General features: G+C 36.9%; 1 protein-coding gene across 1 annotated transcript in view; it reads left to right on the forward strand.

Annotated features, from left to right (window-relative positions):
* Positions 1-21305, forward strand: part of CAMK2D (calcium/calmodulin dependent protein kinase II delta) — a 275734-nt gene that overhangs the window by 83805 nt on the left and 170624 nt on the right. The window contains exon 3 of the mRNA XM_024745663.1: positions 9889-9948. Within this exon, the coding sequence (XP_024601431.1) occupies positions 9889-9948 (60 nt within the window). The remainder of the gene's footprint in view (positions 1-9888; positions 9949-21305) is intronic.

The raw sequence follows: 21305 nt of genomic DNA on the forward strand, positions 1-21305 counted from the left end.
AGATATTCTATATAATCAGATATTAAACAAACTTTTATATGAAAGTATTTAATATAAATTACTGCTTACTATTTGCAGTTTTAAAAGATCTATAACATATTGTATTCTTGTTAAAATTGCTGCTGAACAGGAGCCTTATAAGATAGGGATTTTGTCTTACATTTGAATAATTTTGTTTAAAGCATTATTTTCATAGATACAATGTCATGTCTTTGAACGAATACCATTATTGTGGTGGAAGAGGGAAAATATTTCTCCTGTAGGACAGTGTAAGAATGGTGCCATCAGATTTCACTATTCCTTTACAGATCTAGGAAATAGTCTAAATATATTATCTACCAGCTCCCTCTGAAACGATATAATATGATAAATTATTTATCAGAACAGCATTTATTTTGGTTGTGTGAAATGGATTAATGAAAGAGTATCATTAGTTTGTATGTAACTGGTTAACTTGATTTGTTTAAAAGTTTTACACTTAGGCAAATAAAAAATGTTTCCTGTATTCTTGTTTATTTTTGAGCTATTTAGAGTATACCATAAAACTGAATAACTATAAGTTTTTGTCCATATTTTACTGTATTGATTTTGTCTCTTTCTGACCACTGATATCAGTGATTCTTCCACTGTTTCAGTTGGCCTGAATAGCATAATCAAATGATTTTATGGAAAATCTATTTTCATAGTATATGCGTTCATGTAAAATGAATAACATTTGACGGAATTAATATACTTTTTAATGTATCTTTTAGGAATCTAGTTCTTTTAAAGTTGGACATATTTTTAATAATAATAATGATGATACTGTGATTTATTGATTTCCTACTTTGTTCCAAATACAGTGCTTGATGCTAGATACTTTATGCCCATTTGATAGAAGAATATTTTGAGAGGCCAGGGAACTTTGGCAACCAGATAGCAATTCTTGTCTGCTCTGCTCTGAAACCTGAGATCTTCCTCTCCCTCCAGGATATTAGTGGGCAGCAGAAGTGATGGGAAGTGACCAATACCTGATGTCAGAAAGAATCTAGGTCAAATACATAGTTTAAAAAATCAATTTTATGGTATGGATTAAACATAGTTCAAAATAAGTGGGTAACGTGAAAGTATAATATTTAATTATGAATTTAAAAAACCTTTTGTTAAATGAATATGACAGCTTTAAATCCATATACATCACGCTCAGGTTTTATAATGAAGTGAACCTTTAAATAGTTCCTTTTAACTTACAATGTGGTTTTAAATATGACCTACTTAAGTGGACAGAATTTATATTCCTACCAGAGGAAGGCCTCATTTAGCTAGAAGTGATTTCTCTAACAAGAAAAATGTATTCAGAATGTAATCCCAAGACCTCCAGGAATACAACTTCTATCTAAGTATCCATATTATAGTGCTCCAGAATCCATATACTAAAGATTGTACCTTTTATTCAGAGAAGATCTCTTCAGGTACTCACTGCCAGGTTATTTGTGGTGGTTTTATATTTTTATATCCTTGTTGGAGAAACTCAAAGCAATAAGAGATGGCAGCAAAAAAGTGTGAAGAAATAGAAAAGGTATAATAAACAGTTGCAGCAATACAAAACGTGCAGCAGCTTATATCCGTGTTGTTGAATCTTCCCTCTTCTGAGAATGGATAACCAGCCAGGTTTGGTTTTAGAGGGGGAACAGGAGAGTCTCTTACTTGAGACTGTGGTTGCCTAGAAACTGAACAAATGTGGAAAAAGGTTGAGAATCAAGTTGGGCTGGTTGTAGTGCAGAAGAGAGAGAAGCAGGATTCAAATAGGTAGATCTGAGGCATTGACCTCAAACTGGAGCATTGGGCCAGGGAAGAGCCAAGAAGATAGGAGCAGGGAAGGCAGCAGCTTAAGCTGGGAAGCCCAAAGGCCAGCAGAACAAAAAGTAATGATGGAATTGGATTTTAAACTTTCCATTTTTATGGGCCTCAGAGGTGACTCCTCCATAATTTCTATATAAGATGATTTTAGGGGTGGGGATGTTTGTAGGAAGGGGGAGCTAGAAGAGTTAAACCCTCCTGAGTGTAGCAAACCCATGTCTTCCTTAGGCTGTATGTTTACACGTTTGTGTGAATGTGCGTGTGCGTGTGTGTGTGTGTGTGTGTGTGTGTGTTGTTGTGGAGGGAGAGGTAGGTGGTAAGTGACCAATTATGACGGAAGGCCAAACCCCTCCCCTGCCCAAACCATCCATCGGCATTGCCTGTGCTGGCAAGGTCATTCCACACGTGGGAACAGGGGCAGATTGAGACACAGGCAGCGACCTGTGGGCTTTCACACCTCAGCAGCATCTGAGGGCTTCACTGAAATACTGCAGAGTAATAATGGAAGCTAATAATGATGACCCTATCATGTCAAAAACATTAAATTATATGTCATTTATGTAAGAAAGCAATGACTGTTAGATCGCCCCCCCCAACACACACACACACTCAAGAGGTTAACATTTTAAAGCTTTATCATTTGGGGGGGGTAGTTACTTTTCAAATTTACTTACTGATAAAAGCTCATTCCTTGAGGCTGCCAGATAAATAAGTTGTTGCTTTACGTAGCTTTAATGATACTCATTGCTTTTCGAAGGTGATTCAAGGCTAGCACTTTAATGTCACTTGTGATCAGAGTTATTTTGCATAAAGATTAAAATTTGACTTGGAACAGGAGTGAAGGATTTATTTTATTAGGTCCAAATTCACATTTTTTTACCTCACTTGAAATAAAATACCTTATTAAGTATCAAAAAGTACCTTAAAGCTGGAAAGAAATAACATTTTCTCAAAATTCTCAGAAACTTTTTTAAAATCTGGAGCTCTCTGTACTGGGTAATACTATTCCCCACTGATTCTTTGTCAAAACTGAACAATAGTATATTTTCCTTAAGGCATTTTGATACGGTAAGTCTTCAACCATATATTGCTAACAGCATGTACCTTATCAGGCCTGACAAGATTGCAGCTTGACGAGTTATAGTTTTATTCATATAACATTGTGAACTTGAGCTTCAAAGGAAGAATAAAGCCAAACTATTATAGGTTGAGTACTTTAATAAATATTAAATTATAAATGAAGCTGTTTCTACACTAGCTGTAGGGGGTGTGGATAATAAAAGAAAATCTTCAAATGGTGATACACAGTATTATGGATGTCTTTCTTGCCTTTTGTAATCTGTCTTTGCCTCTTACCATTGTAGCTGTAAGTGCTGGGAATGATGAGGTAGGGTGTATGATTTTTTTTTGCCCACTGAATTAAAAGTAGAGGAAATTTTAAATGTAAAACTAATCTTTCTCTTTAGCAGGATAAATACAGAAGTGCGCTTTGGTAATAATAGGCACTTCATCACTCCTCCTCACCTACCTACTCCCTCCAAAGTCGTGAACTTGATGTTGAATGTGAAGCACACGGAGCAATATGCATTTCCATTTAATGAAAACTTTAGTTCTGTCATCATGTTTGAGATGTCACAACATGCCCTGATGGATGAGTGCAGAATGCCTTATGTTTCATAGGAGATCACTAAGTGGTGCGATTGTATGGAAGAAAGACTAAGTGAAGCTGGGTATCAGAGAGAAGCTCATGAGAACCCCAGTCCTCGTAGTCAGATGGGGCACACACCCTCTAAGGTGGCCCCGATGGTCCTTGCTTCCTGCTATCCCAGCCCTTCTGGAATTACTTCCCCTTAAAAGTGGGCCAGCTTAGTGACTCGCTTCTAACCAAGCACATATGGCAAGTGTGATATCCGTCACTTCCTGGGGTTGGGCTAGATGAGATAGGGCCTTGCCTTTTGCTAGCAGACCCTCTCTTTCCCTTGTTGGCTTTGATTGAAGCAAGTTTCCATGTTGGCATGTGGCAAGGAAGTGAGGGCAGCCAGCGGCCAGCCAGGAACTAAGACCCTCAGCTCAACAACTCTTGAGGAACTAAATACTGCCTCCAACTATGTGGGCTCAGAAGCAGATCCTGCCCAGTTAAGACTTTCGATGAGACCCCAACCCTGGCTGACACCTTCACTGCAGCCTTGTGAGAGACCCTAAAGCAAAGGGCTCAGTTAAAATATGCTCAGGTTCCTGACACACAGAAAACGCAAGGTTAAAAATACTTATTGTTTTAAGCTTCTAAGTTTGTAGTAATTTTTAATACAGCGATAGAAAACTAATACTTAGGTCTATTAGTTAGCTAGAGGCTGCCATAACAAAGTGCCACAGATGAGGTGGCTTGAATGACAGAAATTTATTTTCTCATATTATGGAGGCTAGAAATCCAAGATCAGGTGTTGGCAGGGTTGGTTTCTTCTGAGGCCTCCCTGTTTGGCTTGTAGATGGCCGTCTTCTCCCTGTGTCTTCACATGGTCTTCCCTCTTGGCATGTCAGTGTCCTAAACTCTTTAACTCTGTTTCTTTTAAGGACACCAGTCGTATGGCATCAGGGCCTAACTTAATGACCTCATTCTAACTTAATTACCCCCTTTAAAGACCCTATCTCCAAATACAGTCTCATTCTGGGGTACTGGGGGTTAGTTCAGCATATGAGTTTTACAGAGACACAGTCAGTCCATAAGAATAGGCTATATAAAATTCTATAATTATGTTTATCTCTTTAGCTAAGACACTATACCACTCACTTATTGTCCAAAGGTCTTTTGCTACCTTGTTTTTCTTTATTTTTCACATGATTATATATGTATAAGATGATGTATAGCTCACATGGTTTAGCATATATATTTGCATTTTCCTGTCTCCATAACAAAATTATAATTCCTCTAAGCATGTATTTTTCATATGCCTTACATAGGCTACTTTACAGTATTTAAGATGGTGTTAGATCTGGTTTAACGTTTTGTGTTTATTTGTATATTTCTAAATAACAATATTCTAGAAGTAGCTTGTCTTAAGAATGAAGACTGTTGGCAGGGCAGGAATAAAGGCGTAGACATAGAGAATGGACTGGAGGACGGGGAGGGGAAACTGGAAGCTGGAGTGAAGTGAGAGTAGCATTGACATATATACACTACCAAATGTAAAATTGTTAGCTAGTGGGAAGCAGCGACATAGCACAGGGAGATCAGCTTGGTGGTTTGCGATGACCTAGAGAGGTGGGATAGGGAGGGTGGGAGGGAGGCTCAAGAGGGAGGGGATACATGTATGCATATGGCTGATTCACTTTGTTGTACAACAGAAACTGACACAGTATTGTGAAGCAATTATACTCCAATAAAGATCTATTTAAAAAAATAAAAATAAAAAACGTTTTCAAAAAAAAGAATAAGCTTTGGGGATCCCAGAGGGAGTAAGACACAGCACCCACCCTTAAAGAATTCACGCCCTCATGAGGAAGCTGTAAGGGCTTTCCTTCCGTGAAATTTGAGGTCATTCCAAAATATTTTGCAGACTGTGGAAGGAAAGGGTCTGACTCTCAATGATTTAACAAACATGGATACCATTAAAATATTTGACTTCTTAAAAAAAAAAAATGAAGACTGTTAAAACGATAGGGGGTTTGAAGAATTTATATTTATTTGAAGTACTTGTAGTTCTAGATGGTAAGGCCAGAGAATATCTGTCTTTATATTTGGTAATCCAGGTATAATGGATATACCGTTAGATTCTATCCAACGCTATGCTGATTCTTTAAAACACTATTTCTTTTTGAGCTATCTATAACACTGTATATGTTTAAAATATTTTCCTAAATTGTCAAAAAATATGTATTATTAAGAAATAGTTCTTTATAATGTATACCAGTGGTTCTCAAAGTGTGGCCCACAGACCCAGGAGTCCCCAAAACCCTCTTAGGGGATCTACAAGGTCAAAACTATTTTCATAATAAAACTAAGACATTATCTGCCCTTTTTTTGGTATGCGTTGACATGTATACATATTACACAAAAGAAATAGTGCATAAAATTGCCGAGGCCTTTGCATGAATCAAGGCAGTGACATCAAACTATACTATTGAACTCTTATTTTTCAACAACATGCACTCATAGACCAAAAAAACCACACTTCATTTCACTTAAAATTGCCCTTGATGAACCAATTAAAATTATTACTGTTATTAATTCTTGACCTTCCATCACACATCTCTGGAACATTCTGCATGACTCAGTGGGAAGAATGCATAAAGCACCTCTATTCCATATTGAAGTACAAAGATTACCTCAAGGAAAAACCCCTGCATAGTTGTTTGAGTTGGGAGCTGAATTAGCTGTTTCTTCATGGAACACCATTTTTATTTGAAATAACAACTGAACAGCTAGCTATGATTATTCAGATTTAGGTTTTCGACAGACATTTTCTCCAAAATGAACAAAGTGAGCCTATCACTTTAAGGAAAACAACGGATAGCATTTATTGCCAATAACACAGTTCAAGCTTTCAAATAAAAATTAAAATTTTGGAAAACTTGTATCTGCCCGTGAGAACTACACTCATTCCCAAATTTAAAGAATTTTCTGATGAGATTAATGGTGATATTAACAGTTGTTACTTTTCTGATAGTGTGTAATGAAATGTGTCAGCAAAAACTATATAACATACTGAACCAATATTTTCCAGATGACCAGTGCATCGTATTTTAAAACTATGCCTGAGTAAAAGACTCAAAGTGCAAGAAAGAACAATGGATTTTAATGTAGCAGGGTAAAATTTTATTATATTGGACAATATCCAGTGTTGAAAATAGATTTGATTTAGTTTATAACTTCATTGATATGATTCATAAAGTTTATTGATAAGGTTTCAGGTTTCACATTGCAACTAACCTTTAAGAAACTACCATTCATGGAGTTTGGGTATAATATTAAAGAATAACATCCACAATTATCTGAAAAAGCTATTACGACACTTCTTCTTTGTCCAGCTATATAACCTTGTGAGTCAGATTCTCTTCATACACACAACATATTGCAGCATATTGAATATAGAAGCAGACATGGGAATACAGATGTTGTCTGTTAAACCAGACATCAAAGAGACTGGAAAAATTTAACAGTGCCACTCTTCTCACTTTTTTTGGAGGGGAGAGGGGAATATAGTATTTTTCATGAAAAATACGTTACTGTGCTGGAAAATCAGCATTTTGCTGCCATCATAGTAAAGACGGGTTCAGGCAAGAATCATCACTGATGCTAAATCTAGGGGGAAATTTTTATGAAGAGCAGGATGTTTTCATGGTCTTAAAATGTCTTCCCACATACTTGTTAGTTATAAAGGAAAATTAAAAAGATAATTATTTAGCAAAGAAATTCAACAGCACCTTGACCTGTGATCCAAGTTATCGTCACTTTTGAGGAGCAGTTGGACAATGTGTATCTCCAGATGTGATAGCCTAGAAGGATAATGTTCTAGCTGAGAACACATAGTTGAGAACATATGTTGTAGCTGCAAACACATAGCCTCAATCAAATCATGAGTAAACATTTGACAACACCAAAATGAGAAATATTCTCTTAAAAAAAATAGACATGATGGTATTCTTCAAAAATGTCAGGTCATAAAAGGCAAAGGGAAACTGTGGAAATATTCCAGATTAAAGGAGCTAAAGAGAAATGACAGCTAAATGCTGTATCTGACCCTAGACTGGATCCTGCATTAAAAGGAGAAAAATGCTATAAAGGTCATCACCTGGTTAAATTGAGAAAATTGGAGTGTTGATGGTAACTTATTGTCTTAATGTTAAATTTGCTGAAGTTGATAACTGTACTATGATTGTAAGAGAATATCACAATTCTTAGTAATACACACTGAAATTTTAGGGGTAAAGGACCTTGATGTTCATAACTTGCCTTCAACTGGTTCATTAAAAATTATTTTGGGTATAAATATAAATATTTATATTTATATATATGTGTGTCAATTAGATAAATATATATATACATATACACGAACATATGCAGGGAGGGAGAGTGTAAATGATGTAGAAAATGGGTAAAATGTTAATATGTCTGAATAAACAGTACACAGGTGTTTTTTGTACTATGCTTTTTTTAAAATTAATTTTTATTTGAGTATAGTCGCTTTACAATGTTGTGTTGCTTTCTACTGTACAGCAAAATGAATCAGTTATACATATATATATATCCCCTCTTTTATGGATTTCCTTCCCATTTAGGTCACCACAGTGCGTTAAGTAGAGTTCCCTGTGCTGTACAGTATGTTCTCATTAGTTAGCTATTTTATACATAGTATCAATAATGTATATGTGTCTATCCCAATCTCCCAATTCCTCCCCCCCCCTTGGTATCCATACATTTGTTCTCTACATCTGTGTTTCTATTTCTGCTTTGCAAATAAGGTCATCTATACCATTTTTCTAGATTCCACATATATGCGTTAATAGATGATATTTGTCTTTCTCTTTCTGACTTAACTTCACTCTGTATGACACTCTCTACACTCTGTATGACACTCTCTAGGTACATCCACATCTCTACAAATGACCCAGTTTCATTCCTTTTTATGGCTGAGTAATATTCCATTGCATACATGTGCCACATCTTCTTTATCCATTCCTCTGTTGATGGACATTTAGTTTGCTTCCATGTCCTGGCTATTGTAAATAGTGCTGCAATGAATATTGGGGTGCATGTTGTACTATTCTTATTCTTTAAATTTTCTGTAAGTATCAGTTATTTCCAAATAAAAGTTTAAAAGTTAAATGCAGTCACTTATGTTAATGTAATGGCTTCATTATTGTTTTTAAGTGAATTTATGAATATATGTTTAAAGTTTGCCTTGATTTTATTTCTAATAAAGTAAAGTAAACATTAATAGATCTAATCCACATAAGCAAAAGCTTCGGGGGGGGGTCCTTGATAATTTTTAAGAGTGTTAAGGGGTTCTGAGACCACAGAGTTTGAGGACCATTGGCATAAACTGTGTGGGTGGTTAGGTAGGTGCCCCCCTCATTCTCTTAAGGCTGTTTTATGACACTAGTTAATGAGAGCAGATTTGGTAGATGCCACTTACGAATATTATAATCCTAACCTCTCTGCCTTAGTTTTTGCACTTGTAAAGTAGGGATAATAACATTGCCTATCTTAGAGGGCTATTGTAAGGTTTAAATCATTTCCTCTATGTAAAGGCTTTCAATAAGGACCACACTCTACAGTACTGTTCTTATTGGCAACATATATTTCTGTGGTGTTCTTGCCTCTCTTTGCCATTTATTTTGTGTTTTAGCTAGTGATTTTGGTTATAATTATGTGCATATGAACTACTACAAAGGAACCAAGAAGAGTATCAGATGGTTTTTTAAATGCAAGTTTACAGTAGTCTGTGCGCCTTCAAGGAAATAGTTAGGGAAACAGAGCAGGGTGGAGATGAGCAAGCAGTTTGGTGTTTGGGGAGTTCTTGGTATATGGAAAAGCATCATGCGTCTAGGAAGTTGGATTAAAAATTGTGGGAAGAGTATTTGATAGAAAATATGACCGGACAGGAACACTTTGTTGTTAGGGATAAACTGGGATTAACCCTATTTAGCACTGGTTCCATTGGCATTCCACTTGCCAGATAGGTATCCTTTGCTTAAATGTGTATGTCTATATTGGCATATTTAAGTTGTTGTAACAGTATATACCTAGGGTAGGGATAAGAAAGAATACTATTGTTTTGTGCCATTTTTACTGTTTTCCCCAGCAAAAGTCTAAATTCAGCTTTGTTTTATACCTCATTCTATCAAGCTTCAAGCCAATAAAAAATAATTATATTGTTGAACTATTGTGTTCACCTAATTCCAAATTCAAATGATGACTTTAAAAAAAAAAAAAAAGAAACCAAAGGACAAGTAAATGTGAAGGCTTTATGTCATTTTGATATGCTGTTTATTGTCATTTAATCTCTTTTGCTAAATGCTGTGATTTATTTTTCTATTTTTTTTTAATAGATCATCAGAAACTGGAAAGGGAAGCTAGAATCTGCCGTCTTTTGAAGCACCCCAATATTGGTAAGGAAATGTTTTCAGTATATTTTAAATATTAACTAAAATTTTGCATCATGTAATTTTACCGTAATTTAAAAAATATTAATTTAATAAACTAGAATATTTGCAATTAACAAATAGGTTCCTAACTTTTGATCTTGTTACATTTGTTTCTTCAAAGTTTTTAAAAAGTTTTTCAGAAGGTAGCAGTTCTTTCATACAAACACTTTAAAAATAATATGAGCTATTACTAGTTGAATAGTGGTTTTATATATCTTTAAGGATTGTTCAGCTGCTGCTACTGAAGTACAGAGGAACAGAACTTAGGCCATTATATTAGTCACCTAAGTTACTTTTCACCTATCCTGTAAAATGTTTACCTCATAATCACTGATACTATTCAAGAAACTAGTAAAATTGTTTTAGAATATTATCCCTCATGAATATAATGGCATGATAATGTTCAAAACTGAAAAATATTGATGAACATAAAACAAATGCAAGAAAGAAACAAAGGAAAGAAGAAGCTATATTCTGTGACAATAGTTTTATTTTCAAAAAATGTTACCGTCCCACCTCTGTCAGTTCTACCGTCAGCCAAAGTATTTCTGACATGCACGGTATGAGAGAGGGAGTAATCATGCAGTAGAACTAGAAAAATCATTCACTGAGAAGGTTTATATTTCTCTATTTTTATGTATAGGGCCATTCAGTGTCTATTCCTTCCTTGAAGTTTTTAGTATCCTGCATTTTGTGGGTTACTTAAATAGACACTAACAAGTAAATCAGATGCATTAACAAACCAGCAGCTGTCTAATAAGAGCCTTCTGGTTTAGAGAGAAAACAAAACAACCTCTGGAATGTAAATGTACCTTTTTATAAGTATTTTACCCTGATAAAAGTCTATGGCATTTCTTGGTTGGCTGTATTATTTTCCTAGGGCTGCCATAACAAAGTACCACACACTGGGTAGCTTAAATAGAGAAATGTATTTTCTCATAATTCTGGAAACAAGAAGTCTGAGGTCAAGGTGTAGGGAGGGTTGGTTTCTTCTGAGACCTCTCTCCTTGTCTTGTAGGTGGCCATCTTTTCCTTGTGTTTTTACATGGTCTTCCTTCTGTATGATGTCTCTTTTTTAATTTCTTCTTCGTGTAAGGGCACTAATCATATTGGATTAGGGTCCATCCTAATGACCTCATTTTAACTTAACTACTCTTTTAAAGACCCTAGCTCCAAATATAGTCCCACGCTGAGGTACTGGGAGTTAGGATTTCAACATGAATTTTGGAGGGACACAATTCAGCCCATAATATTGGCTAAAGAGAAATTATACAATAATGACCCACTATAGTTCAAAGAGTGCTTTCCTTGCTCAGGTTTAAGATAAAATGCAATCTTAGTTTACTGATCTTGTTATTCTTATGAAGGGGAGTTTTTTTTTTGCTTGTTCGTTTTGTTTTTAATCAGAATCCTTCTATGAAACTCAATTTTTTTTAAAATAAATTTATTTTATTTATTTTTGGCTGCGTTGGGTCTTCATTGCTGTGCACGGGCTTTCTCTAGTTGTGGTGAGCGGGGGCTACTCTTTGTTGTAGTGTGCAGGGTTCTCACTTTGGTGGCTTCTCTTGTTGTGGAGCGTGGGCTTCAGTAGTTGTGGCTTGCGGGCTCTAGAGCGCAGGCTCAGTAGTTGTGATGCACAGGCTTAGTTGCTCTGCAGCATGTGGGGTCTTCCTGGACCAGGGCTCGAACGCATGGGTTCTGCATTGGCAGGTGGATTCTTAACCACTGCGCCACCAGGGAAGCCCCGACAAGACAAAATGTAAAAGCTATCCTTTAAATTGTAGAAAAAGAATCAGGACAGGACATTTACGGGATGATGGATTCTAAGATCAGATGAACCCTCAGGTGGGCATGTGTATTTTAAACAACCAATGCTCATACCTTATTTTAATAGAGTATATTTAGGAATACCAATTTAGAGTTTGGAGATAACTTTTGGAAGTGCAATTTAGAGTTCAATTATAACACTTATTTCTAGCATTTTATAATGCTTGCTGTGGTTTAGTTTGATAGAAAAAGTGTCACTTTAGGAAAGGTAGTGCTATATTCTCATTATTTTTAAGTTTGAAAATAGGCATTTGTTTTCTTTAAAAATGCTCCAAAGGTAGAAGCGTTTGCTCTTTGAATTTGATTTATAGTGCATCTGCTTAACAAAAACAACCTCATCTCTGACGAACTTGCCATGGAGTGATGACTGTGTCAGGGTACTGTTTCATATGTTAATTTTGTTGATTATTTAGTTCAAAAGGCTAATGGACTGTGTTGAAGGAAAGGAAATAGATATATACAGTAATATGACTTGAATTCTTCTGTTAAAATATCTTTTCACATTTTGTATTTCAGTGGTCATTTACAATATGTTGTCTATGAAATGACAGAAAAATTATTTGGTAGGATTTTGTTCACACTATTGAAGTTCAGTAGTTCACTGTTCAAAGATTACTTTCAATCTTTAGTAACAGGTATATTGTGTAAGAGTTTTAACCAAAGGCTTAGAATAAGAAGAAAAATTTCTATAGCCTACAAAATTACTCTCCAAAGAAGATGGCAGTAATTTTTGTGAATCCATTATTTTGATGTATAGGAAATCTTGTCTTTCATTCATTCTGTTCAGAAAATGAATAATTGTACTTACAAATATTTAACTGGAATCTTACATTATGTAAACAGTTCCCCTGTAGAGATATTCACAATTATAATTCCCTTGAGTATCAGTGGTTTTGAATATTCAGATGAATTTGGGTTGGATTACTTGTAAAAAACAAAAAAGAACAGTGTTTTGTATTAAGAGCAAAACTCTTACTTTAAAATCAAAGGGGTGAAACAGTATTTTATATTTTGATTAGCTCTGAAAATAACTTTAAAAATATTATTAAAAGATACTGATTTAATTTCTTCCTATCCATTATTTTTTCTTCTAATTTCTTAATCATTACATGAGTTTTTTACATCAACATTTGATTTTAGAATTAAAAAGTTATACCAGTCTGGATACACATAAAATGAAACAAGATGAGCAAAATAAAATATATATGATTTGTGATTTCCAATGATTAGCATTAAGCACTGATTGAGTTGAACAGTGCTAACTCTGTTGCAGTTAAAATACTGAAAGACTACGGAGATGAAGGAGACATAGTCCTTAACCACAAGGAGTTTACAGTTTAGGAGGGCAGATTGTGATGTATGAAACTAAAATACAAGGTGGTTACATACTATAATGAAACTCTTACTGAGTGCCATGAGAGCACTAAGGAATAAACCAAGAAGTTTAACTGAAATACGTTGGGTAATGAACAGAATTTTGCCATAAAGGAGTATGGATTGGACTCGATAGCATTATGGAAAGAACATCAAAAGGAAAGATCAGATATAAACGCCCTTGTCACACTTGAAGAATGATAGAAAATCTGGAGTGATTGGAGTATAATTTGTGTGTTGGCCATCAAGTTTGATTGGGAGTAATAGTGGAGAGTCTTGACTTTCTGTGTCAAGGAATTTTATCGCTAATCTGTAGAAATAGGAAATTATTAAAGATTAATTTAGTTGACACACATGATTATATCAATTTCCCCGAAAGACAAATTTGTAATAATAAGCATAATTGTTCAGAGTCAGGAGAAACTGGTGTTGCAAAAGCATTTAAAAGTCTTTTGAATTAATTTATGTATAAGACATGATGAGTTCGTAGACTATGGTAATGGGAGCAGAGGAGGCAGAAAGGGCAAAGATACCGGCGACATTGTGAAGGTAGAATCAGACCATCTTGGGCAGCAGTTATATTGTGGTGAGTGGGATAGAAGGAGGTTCCTCTGAGGTGTCTGTTTTGAGTGACTAGAGAAATATTGATTCCTTTAAGAATAGAGAAAACAGGAAAAAAAAGTTGGAAGAAATTAGAAATTTAGTTGAATATGAGAACACGAAATTGTTTTTAAAGATTGGAAAATATCTCTTTTGGGGGACCATGGACAAAATAAAAATAGAAATAGCAAACAACACCGCCTAAAACCCAGATCGTTCACTTTTTGCCAGAAAGTGTAAGTCTCTAACCACTTGGACATTCCTCTTCAGGATGGAAGTGGTTGGCAGTCATTATGACCATCCCTCCTAGACCAGTACTTGACTGCAGCTAGACTCTTGGTTTTGGGTCCTTGTTTATATAGAGGAAGTCTAGATAGTCAGATTCTGCTCAAAGTGTCTTCTGAACACGCAAGATAGTCTCTGCGCAAACTCCATCACCTAACTGTGGTTTAGCATTTCTAGGGTGTTCTTTCTCCCATGGTCTCTCAACCAGAGTAAGGCTCACTTCTCACTAGTCTCTCGTGCCTTAGCCAAACATGTATCTTTTCTGACTCAGTACCTTAATTACTTTAATTTGCACGTATCTTATCTGACTTATATGTGGGATACGACATAGAACTCTACAGAATGTGAATACGTATTTTGGAGACACGTCGAGATAGTGAGAGTGGATAAACACATCTAGCAGTATGAGGATTGTGAAGGGTACCAAAGACAAATGATGACAAGTGCCTACTTGTAAAGAGCATGAAACGCCTTTTTTTTAAAAGAGCTATAATAACAATAATTTTCTTAGATTATTTTTATTTTCAGTGTACTTTAAGATACATTTTTATATAAAATAGCTAAATTTTTTTCTAGATAAATAAAAGGAAACTATATTTTGGGGACAAAATATTTGGAATTGTACAAAAAAGCAATATTGACTTTTTTCACTTTTAACAGTAGTTCAACTGTGTTGATTTTAGGCAGACTTACATCAACTTTTACTCTTAGAAGTACCAAGACTGTGTTTTATTAACAGGCTTAATTTTATTGGAGCTATAATTAAGTTTTAATATCGAAGATCAGATGTTTTCTTCAGCCAATTGCCATTCCCCAATTTCTCACTTAAAAGCTGGTAATTCCAATAATATACTTAAATTTATTTGTTAGGAACTTTCCAACAGAAGAACTCTGATGAAACATGGTTTGCAAATGTCATTCTCATATGTGTAGATTATTCCAGTGACCTTTTCTTTTGATATTCCGTATATAAATCTGCCTTTCAAAATTAAATTACATCTCCTGGTCACTTTTCTAATAATACATTCGTAATATGGACAAGAGAAATAAGATAAGGCCATTTTCCCCCACCCAGAAAGCCAAAGAATCAATGATTTATAATCACTGAATTTCAACCTGGGGTGATTTTGTCACCTTCACTGTCTCTTTCTCCTGGGGCAATTTAGCAGTGTGTATTTTGTTGTCACAACTGAGGGTGCCCATCTGACATCAGTTGAGTGGAGGCCACAGATGCTGCTAAACATCCTACAATGCAAAAGACAGCTCCTCACAATAATGAATTATTTGGTCCAACAAGTTAATAGTGCTGAGATTGAAAAACTCTGATTTAAGGTAAGAGTGACAACAGTAACAGTAAGACAGATAGCCAGCCTTTACTTGCTGGATCCATGCAATTTCCTTACATTAAAAAAATTAGTCAATGTGTCCCCTTAAATGAAGGACAAGTAGGCAATGACACTTGCATAGAATATCCCGTGAGCAAAAGTTTGTAAAATACTCCCTTTTAACAAAAAAGTAGAAAAATAAAGAACTAGTTTAAATGTCAACCATAATTAAGAAGAAACACAGATTAGAATTTTGTTTTTTTCTAAGTTGCTCAAAAAGGATATTTATATAATAAAACATTTTTCATTGAAAACTATGTAAGTCAATAGTTAAGTAAAGTAGGAGAATACCTTCCAAGAATCAGATGGAGGTAAAAAGGAAATCATTCTCCAGTGAAATAATTTTATCGTCATTGTGAATCACTTAGAACAGTGATTCTTACCTTTTTTTTTTTTGGTTGGTACGCGGGCATCTCACTGTTGTGGCCTCTCCTTTTGCGGAGCGCAGGCTCAGCGGCCATGGCTCACGGGCCCAGCCACTCCGCGGCATGTGGGATCTTCCCGGACCGGGGCACGAACCCATGTCCCTTGCATCGGCAGGCGGACTCTCAACCACTGCGCCACCAGGGAAGCCCAATTCTTACCATTTTTGGATCTTCAGCCTTCTTCAGATAAACTTTTATAGGCTATAGATTCTCTCTCTTCACAAAATTGCATATTGACATCAAATTTTTCATATAGTTTGGAGTACTTACGGAGATCAATAAAGCCTAAATATGGACCTTTGGACTATAGATTTCATATTAAAACAAAACGAAACTTATTTTGAAGAAATATAGTGAAATGACCTCTTACTCTTAAATGTGATTCTCATGTTAGTCTTAATGACCTTGTAGTTCATATAAAAAGATCTGCACAGTTCTCTCCACCTCAACTCTCATCTTCATAAAGCATGCATTTTGAGTTGGGGATGTAGTCTGTGGAAGGGAGGAATACCATCCAGTTCACTTGAGAACTAAACCCTCAGACAGGAACTAAGCTAACCTCACATTTATTTATGCCTATTTGTATCTTTACATTATTAATCCCCCCCAAAGAATTTGTTAAGAAAATAAATAAGATTTTAGATATGCATCTAGCAAAAAGAATAAACTGCTTTTGAAACAATTTGGAAGTATCTAAAGTGAAGCAGAGAAATTGCACTATAGGCAGAAGCCAACTTAGCAGAGACTGGTGCTGACATATGCTAATTACAAGCCTTTAAAAATCTGCTCATTAAAACAAGTTTTATTAGGTAACCTTGGCAAGCCTGATTCCTTACTTCACGTGCCAAAAGGTAATGAAATTTATTTAAATAAAATAGAATAATTCCACCTTTTAACTAATTTTGACGGGTCTTGTCCCCAATTAATCTGAATCAGTGATGCATTACTATGATGTAACAGTTGCAGAGCATCTCCCAATAAAAGGGAAAAACAAATGAAACTCTCTCCTGAGGTCTTCCCATAAACTAGACAGTGTTATTTAATTGTTTATTTTTTGAGACTAAAGGGAATGTTGTTTCGTAGTTATTTGTTTTTTTTTGTTTGTTTGTTTTTGCGGTAAGCGGGCCTCTCACTGTTGTGGCCTCTCCTGTTGTGGAGCGCTGAGGCTCAGCGGCCATGGCTCACGGGCCCAGGCGCTCCGCGGCATGTGGGATCTTCCCGGACCGGGGCACGAACCCATGTCCCCTGCATCGGCAGGTGGACTCTCAACCACTGCGCCACCAGGGAAGCCCAGTTATTTGTTTTTAATTTGGGAACATTTCAATGTTTCAATAGTGAATTTTAACAAGATTACTCTGGCTGCTGTGCGTCTGACCATGTATCTCCTCTGCTCAGAAACTGCTCAGTGGCTTTCTAGTTAGAAGACAAGCCCTAGAGTCCTCACGATGGCCTGAGACCCTACACAGGGATCACCAGCCACTTTGTCTTCCTGATCTTAGATCAGCTCCACTTCTCTCCCCAATACTTGCTCTGCTCCAGACCCTCTGGGCTCCTTGGGTTCCTCAGCTGTGCCCTGTGTTCCCTCTGAGGGTGCTGCTTCTGCCCCAGCAGTTCTGTAGGCTGCTTCCTTCCCTCAGGCCTCTGCTCACCCATTGCCTCATCCGGAGGCGTCCCCTGCCAGCTGTCATGCCCATAGCACACTCCCTGCCTTCCTTCCTTGCTTTACTTTTTTGTCTAGCACTTACCATGACACTGTATGCTTAGTTGTTGTTTTGATTATTTTCTACCCACTAGCATATAAAACCCCAGGAAGGCAGGGACTTTGCTTGTTAACGCTTATATCCTTTGTACCTAAAATAGCCTCTGACATAAAGTCTGTGCTCAATAAACGTTGCAGGGATTAAAGAATGCATGGGTGGATATATTTTTAAGTTAAATTTAGATCATCTGAAGGGGAACACACTTCTATTAATATAAGTAGAAGAAAAACATAAATTTTAATTTATGAAGTAGTTGTTTTATTCAAGCACAGGATTCATCTATAGGATTTTGGATTCCTTCTGACTAAAGTGTGTATCAGTGGCTTAGGGCAAGCCCACACCTAAACAAAGACTGTAAAACCAGAGAGCAGACTTAAGGTTTCTGTCTGGTTGGGCGGGTCAACACACCATCTGGCAGCATACCTCTTTTTTACTGTCTGGTCTTCCTGAATAATCCCTTATCACTTAGTCTGAAATTCCCCATCCTGCAGGAATCTTGACCCATACCCTTCTTGGTGTTGTTTGATATATTTCCCGTGCAGCTTGTAGATTCTCAGGCATCATTGTTGGGAGTGTCAGGGTCTCACTGTTTCCTTTACCTGGCAGACACCTAAAACTGCTAGCTGCTTCCCAGTTTTCCTGGGGAGCATTCTGACTCTACCCCAGGAAGCAGAACTGTACTATCGATAAAGGTCACCAATTTCCCCCCCTTGCCAGATCACCCACTTACCTGGTTGGTGAGCCTCATTCTTAGACATTTGTGGGATAGCCCTGAACTTGACTACTCCACTCTTCAAAGCAAAAGCCTGCTTGTCAGATGAAATTGCCAAACTGATGAGTAAAGAAAGAGGGTTGGTTGTCTCTCTCATTCTTGCTTCTTTAATAGGCTTGTCCTGTCCTCAGTGATTCCTTTGAAGGCCTCTGGGAGCCCTGCCCTGCACAAGGATTGGCAAGCTTTTCCTATAAAGCACCCAATAGGAAGTATTTTAGACTTTGCTAGCCATGCCTTCTCTCATCCTAACTATTCAACTTTGCCATTGTAGTTCGAAGTAGCCATAGACTCTTCATAACCGAGTAGGTGTGACTGTGTTCCAATAAAACTTTATTTACAGACACTGAAATCTGAAATTTATTTTTTATATGTCATAAAATATTCTTCTTTTGAGTTTTTTACAACCATTTTAATTTTTTTTTTTTTAAGCCTGTTCTCAGTTTACAGACCATTCTAAAGTAGGTATTGAGCTGGATTTGATCTGTAGGCCATAGTTTGCTAAAGCCCTATGCTAGCGTATAGGAGACCTTCCTTGGTGGGTTATTTGGACCTCAGATATCTGCTGGACTCCCTAATGCCTTCTTTCCTGGGCCTGGGAAACAGCTTCATCTTGATTCCCTGGCCACCTTGTATATTCTGAGTCTCAGAGGACAGAAGCTAAAATATCTGGGTGCAGTAATGACCTGTGTGGCTTTCCATTTCTGAATTCCTCTAATTCTGGAAAACAGTTTCATTTCAACTCTGGTTTCTGATTTACTGCTGTTCTGGATTCTAGGTCTAACGTGATATGAAAAGCCTCAACCCTGCTGCTCAGTTTCCTTTCAGGTGCTATTTCTAAACAATTTTGACCCCTGACTTTTTCTCATACTTTTGGATTATATATAACCTAGGCCAGTTTTGTCCTCATTTGGCAGATTTGGTGCCCTGTAAGCTGTGAATCTGACAGGATGTTATTTTTTCTGTTTATTCTAATATTTTTGAGGTGTTTTTCTCTTTGAATCTAATCTTTCCCCATCCTTCCCAAAATACTCTTGGGAAGTACAAAATACTCTTGGGAAATACAGTCTACTAGGGGCTGTACCTCTTATAAAATGACAGGTAGAATGGCCTGAGTTGAGAGCTTGCCTTTTTTTTTTTTTGTGGTTCGTGGGCCTCTCACTGTTGTGGCCTCTCCCGTTGAGGAGCACAGGCTCCGGACACGCAGGCCCAGTGGCCATGGCTCACGGGCCCAGCCGCTCCGCGGCGTGTGGGATCTTCCCGGACCAGGGAACGAACCCGCATCCCCTGCATCGGCAGGCGGACTCTCAACCACTGCGCCACCAGGGAAGCCCTTGCCTTTCTTAATAATAGAAAACCATTCTGACAGTAATGGGTATAATGAACTAATTTTGATATAATAGAGGACAGTTTCTCTGAGAGTACAGAAGAGACCATATTATATTCACCTTCAGTTGCAAAGATCTCATGAGGAAATCCCATCTATCCTTTGGACCTATTTGCACTTGTAAAGCTGACCTGGATCCCCTTCAGTACTCTGCTAGGTTAATCAATGGGGCGCTGTAATATGAGCACTGATGAGGTGTCTGATGTTTCTCAAAGAGGGAGAGTGATGCCACCCTGAACATGTTGGCCATTCAGGTGTAGGAGAAATTTCCCCTGGTGAGGGAAATAAGCAAACCGCACCTAGGCACAGAGTCATTCCAGCAGGTTATCAAGATGGGCAGTGCAAGCTGCCATCAATGGTCAACAATTTTTCTCTGTGTGTCGACAGCTCATCAGAATTCCCTGGCCTCAGAAGACCATCAACACAGTTCCCAGACCCTGTCCTACTGCAGGTGATTGATAGAGCTGACATGGTTCCTGGTTTTTGAGTTGTTCTTCCTGGGCCCTGGACCCAAGTCTACACACTTGAAGTCTGGGCTTATGAGCCCCTGGGCATGACTTTGCAGATAGCCCTATTTGTGACCTGAACCTGTGATAACTGCCTCTGGCCTTGACCTTCCATTTTTCCAACTCTCCACATTGTCCCCTGCTCTGTCTTTCCACACTAAGGCTTTTGTCCTTGTTTGGCTTTTCTATCCTGTTTGCCTCTGATGTCCTTGAAAGACAAAATTATTCATTTCCATTGAAACATCACAAGTTTTAGCAGATATTTGAATAGATATAAACTGAAGAAATGTAACTAGTCTACTGAGAAAGATTTTCACTTTTGTGAATTTATTTATTTGATGTTTTGATTAATTACTAGTCCCTGAGTTACATAACATAGAGACAATTCCTGCTCCATGTGTGTGTGTATGTATATACACAGTTGACCCTTGAACAACTTGGGTTTGAGCTGTGCTGGTCCTCTTATAGATATACTTTTTTCAATAAATATGTACTACAGTACTACACGATCTGAGGTTGCTTGACTGTGCAGATGTGGAACCACAGATATGGAGGGCCAACTGTAAAGTTATACACAAAATTTTGACTGCATGAAGGGTCAGCACCCCTTACCCCTGTTCAAGGGGTCAAGTTCAAGGCTCAACTGTATATAACTATTATTATTTACATATATATATATATAGTGTTTTCTTGTTCTTAATTTAAGTTGTAGTATCTCATTTCACAGATATATTTTCACCTTTACCCCTATGTTCATTTTGCAAATTGAGGACTTTAATGATCACCATGAGTGGGTCATTACTTAGCCCAGCACAAATTATATCATGATTTTATTAAGTTGCCAATAGCAAATTTACTGCCTTAGTATTTTTCTACTATTATTTGAGACTCTTGACAGCATTTTATTCCTAAAGATAACATTCTTTTTAAGAAGTATCTTGAGAGAGTATGAAAATCATTCATAAAGTGTTTTTTTTTTTTTTTTTTTTTCGTTTCGCGGGCC

The sequence above is a fragment of the Neophocaena asiaeorientalis genome, unplaced genomic scaffold (assembly GCF_003031525.2).
Source record: "Neophocaena asiaeorientalis asiaeorientalis breed wild unplaced genomic scaffold, Neophocaena_asiaeorientalis_V1.1 scaffold975, whole genome shotgun sequence".
In the NCBI taxonomy this organism is placed as follows: domain Eukaryota; kingdom Metazoa; phylum Chordata; class Mammalia; order Artiodactyla; family Phocoenidae; genus Neophocaena; species Neophocaena asiaeorientalis.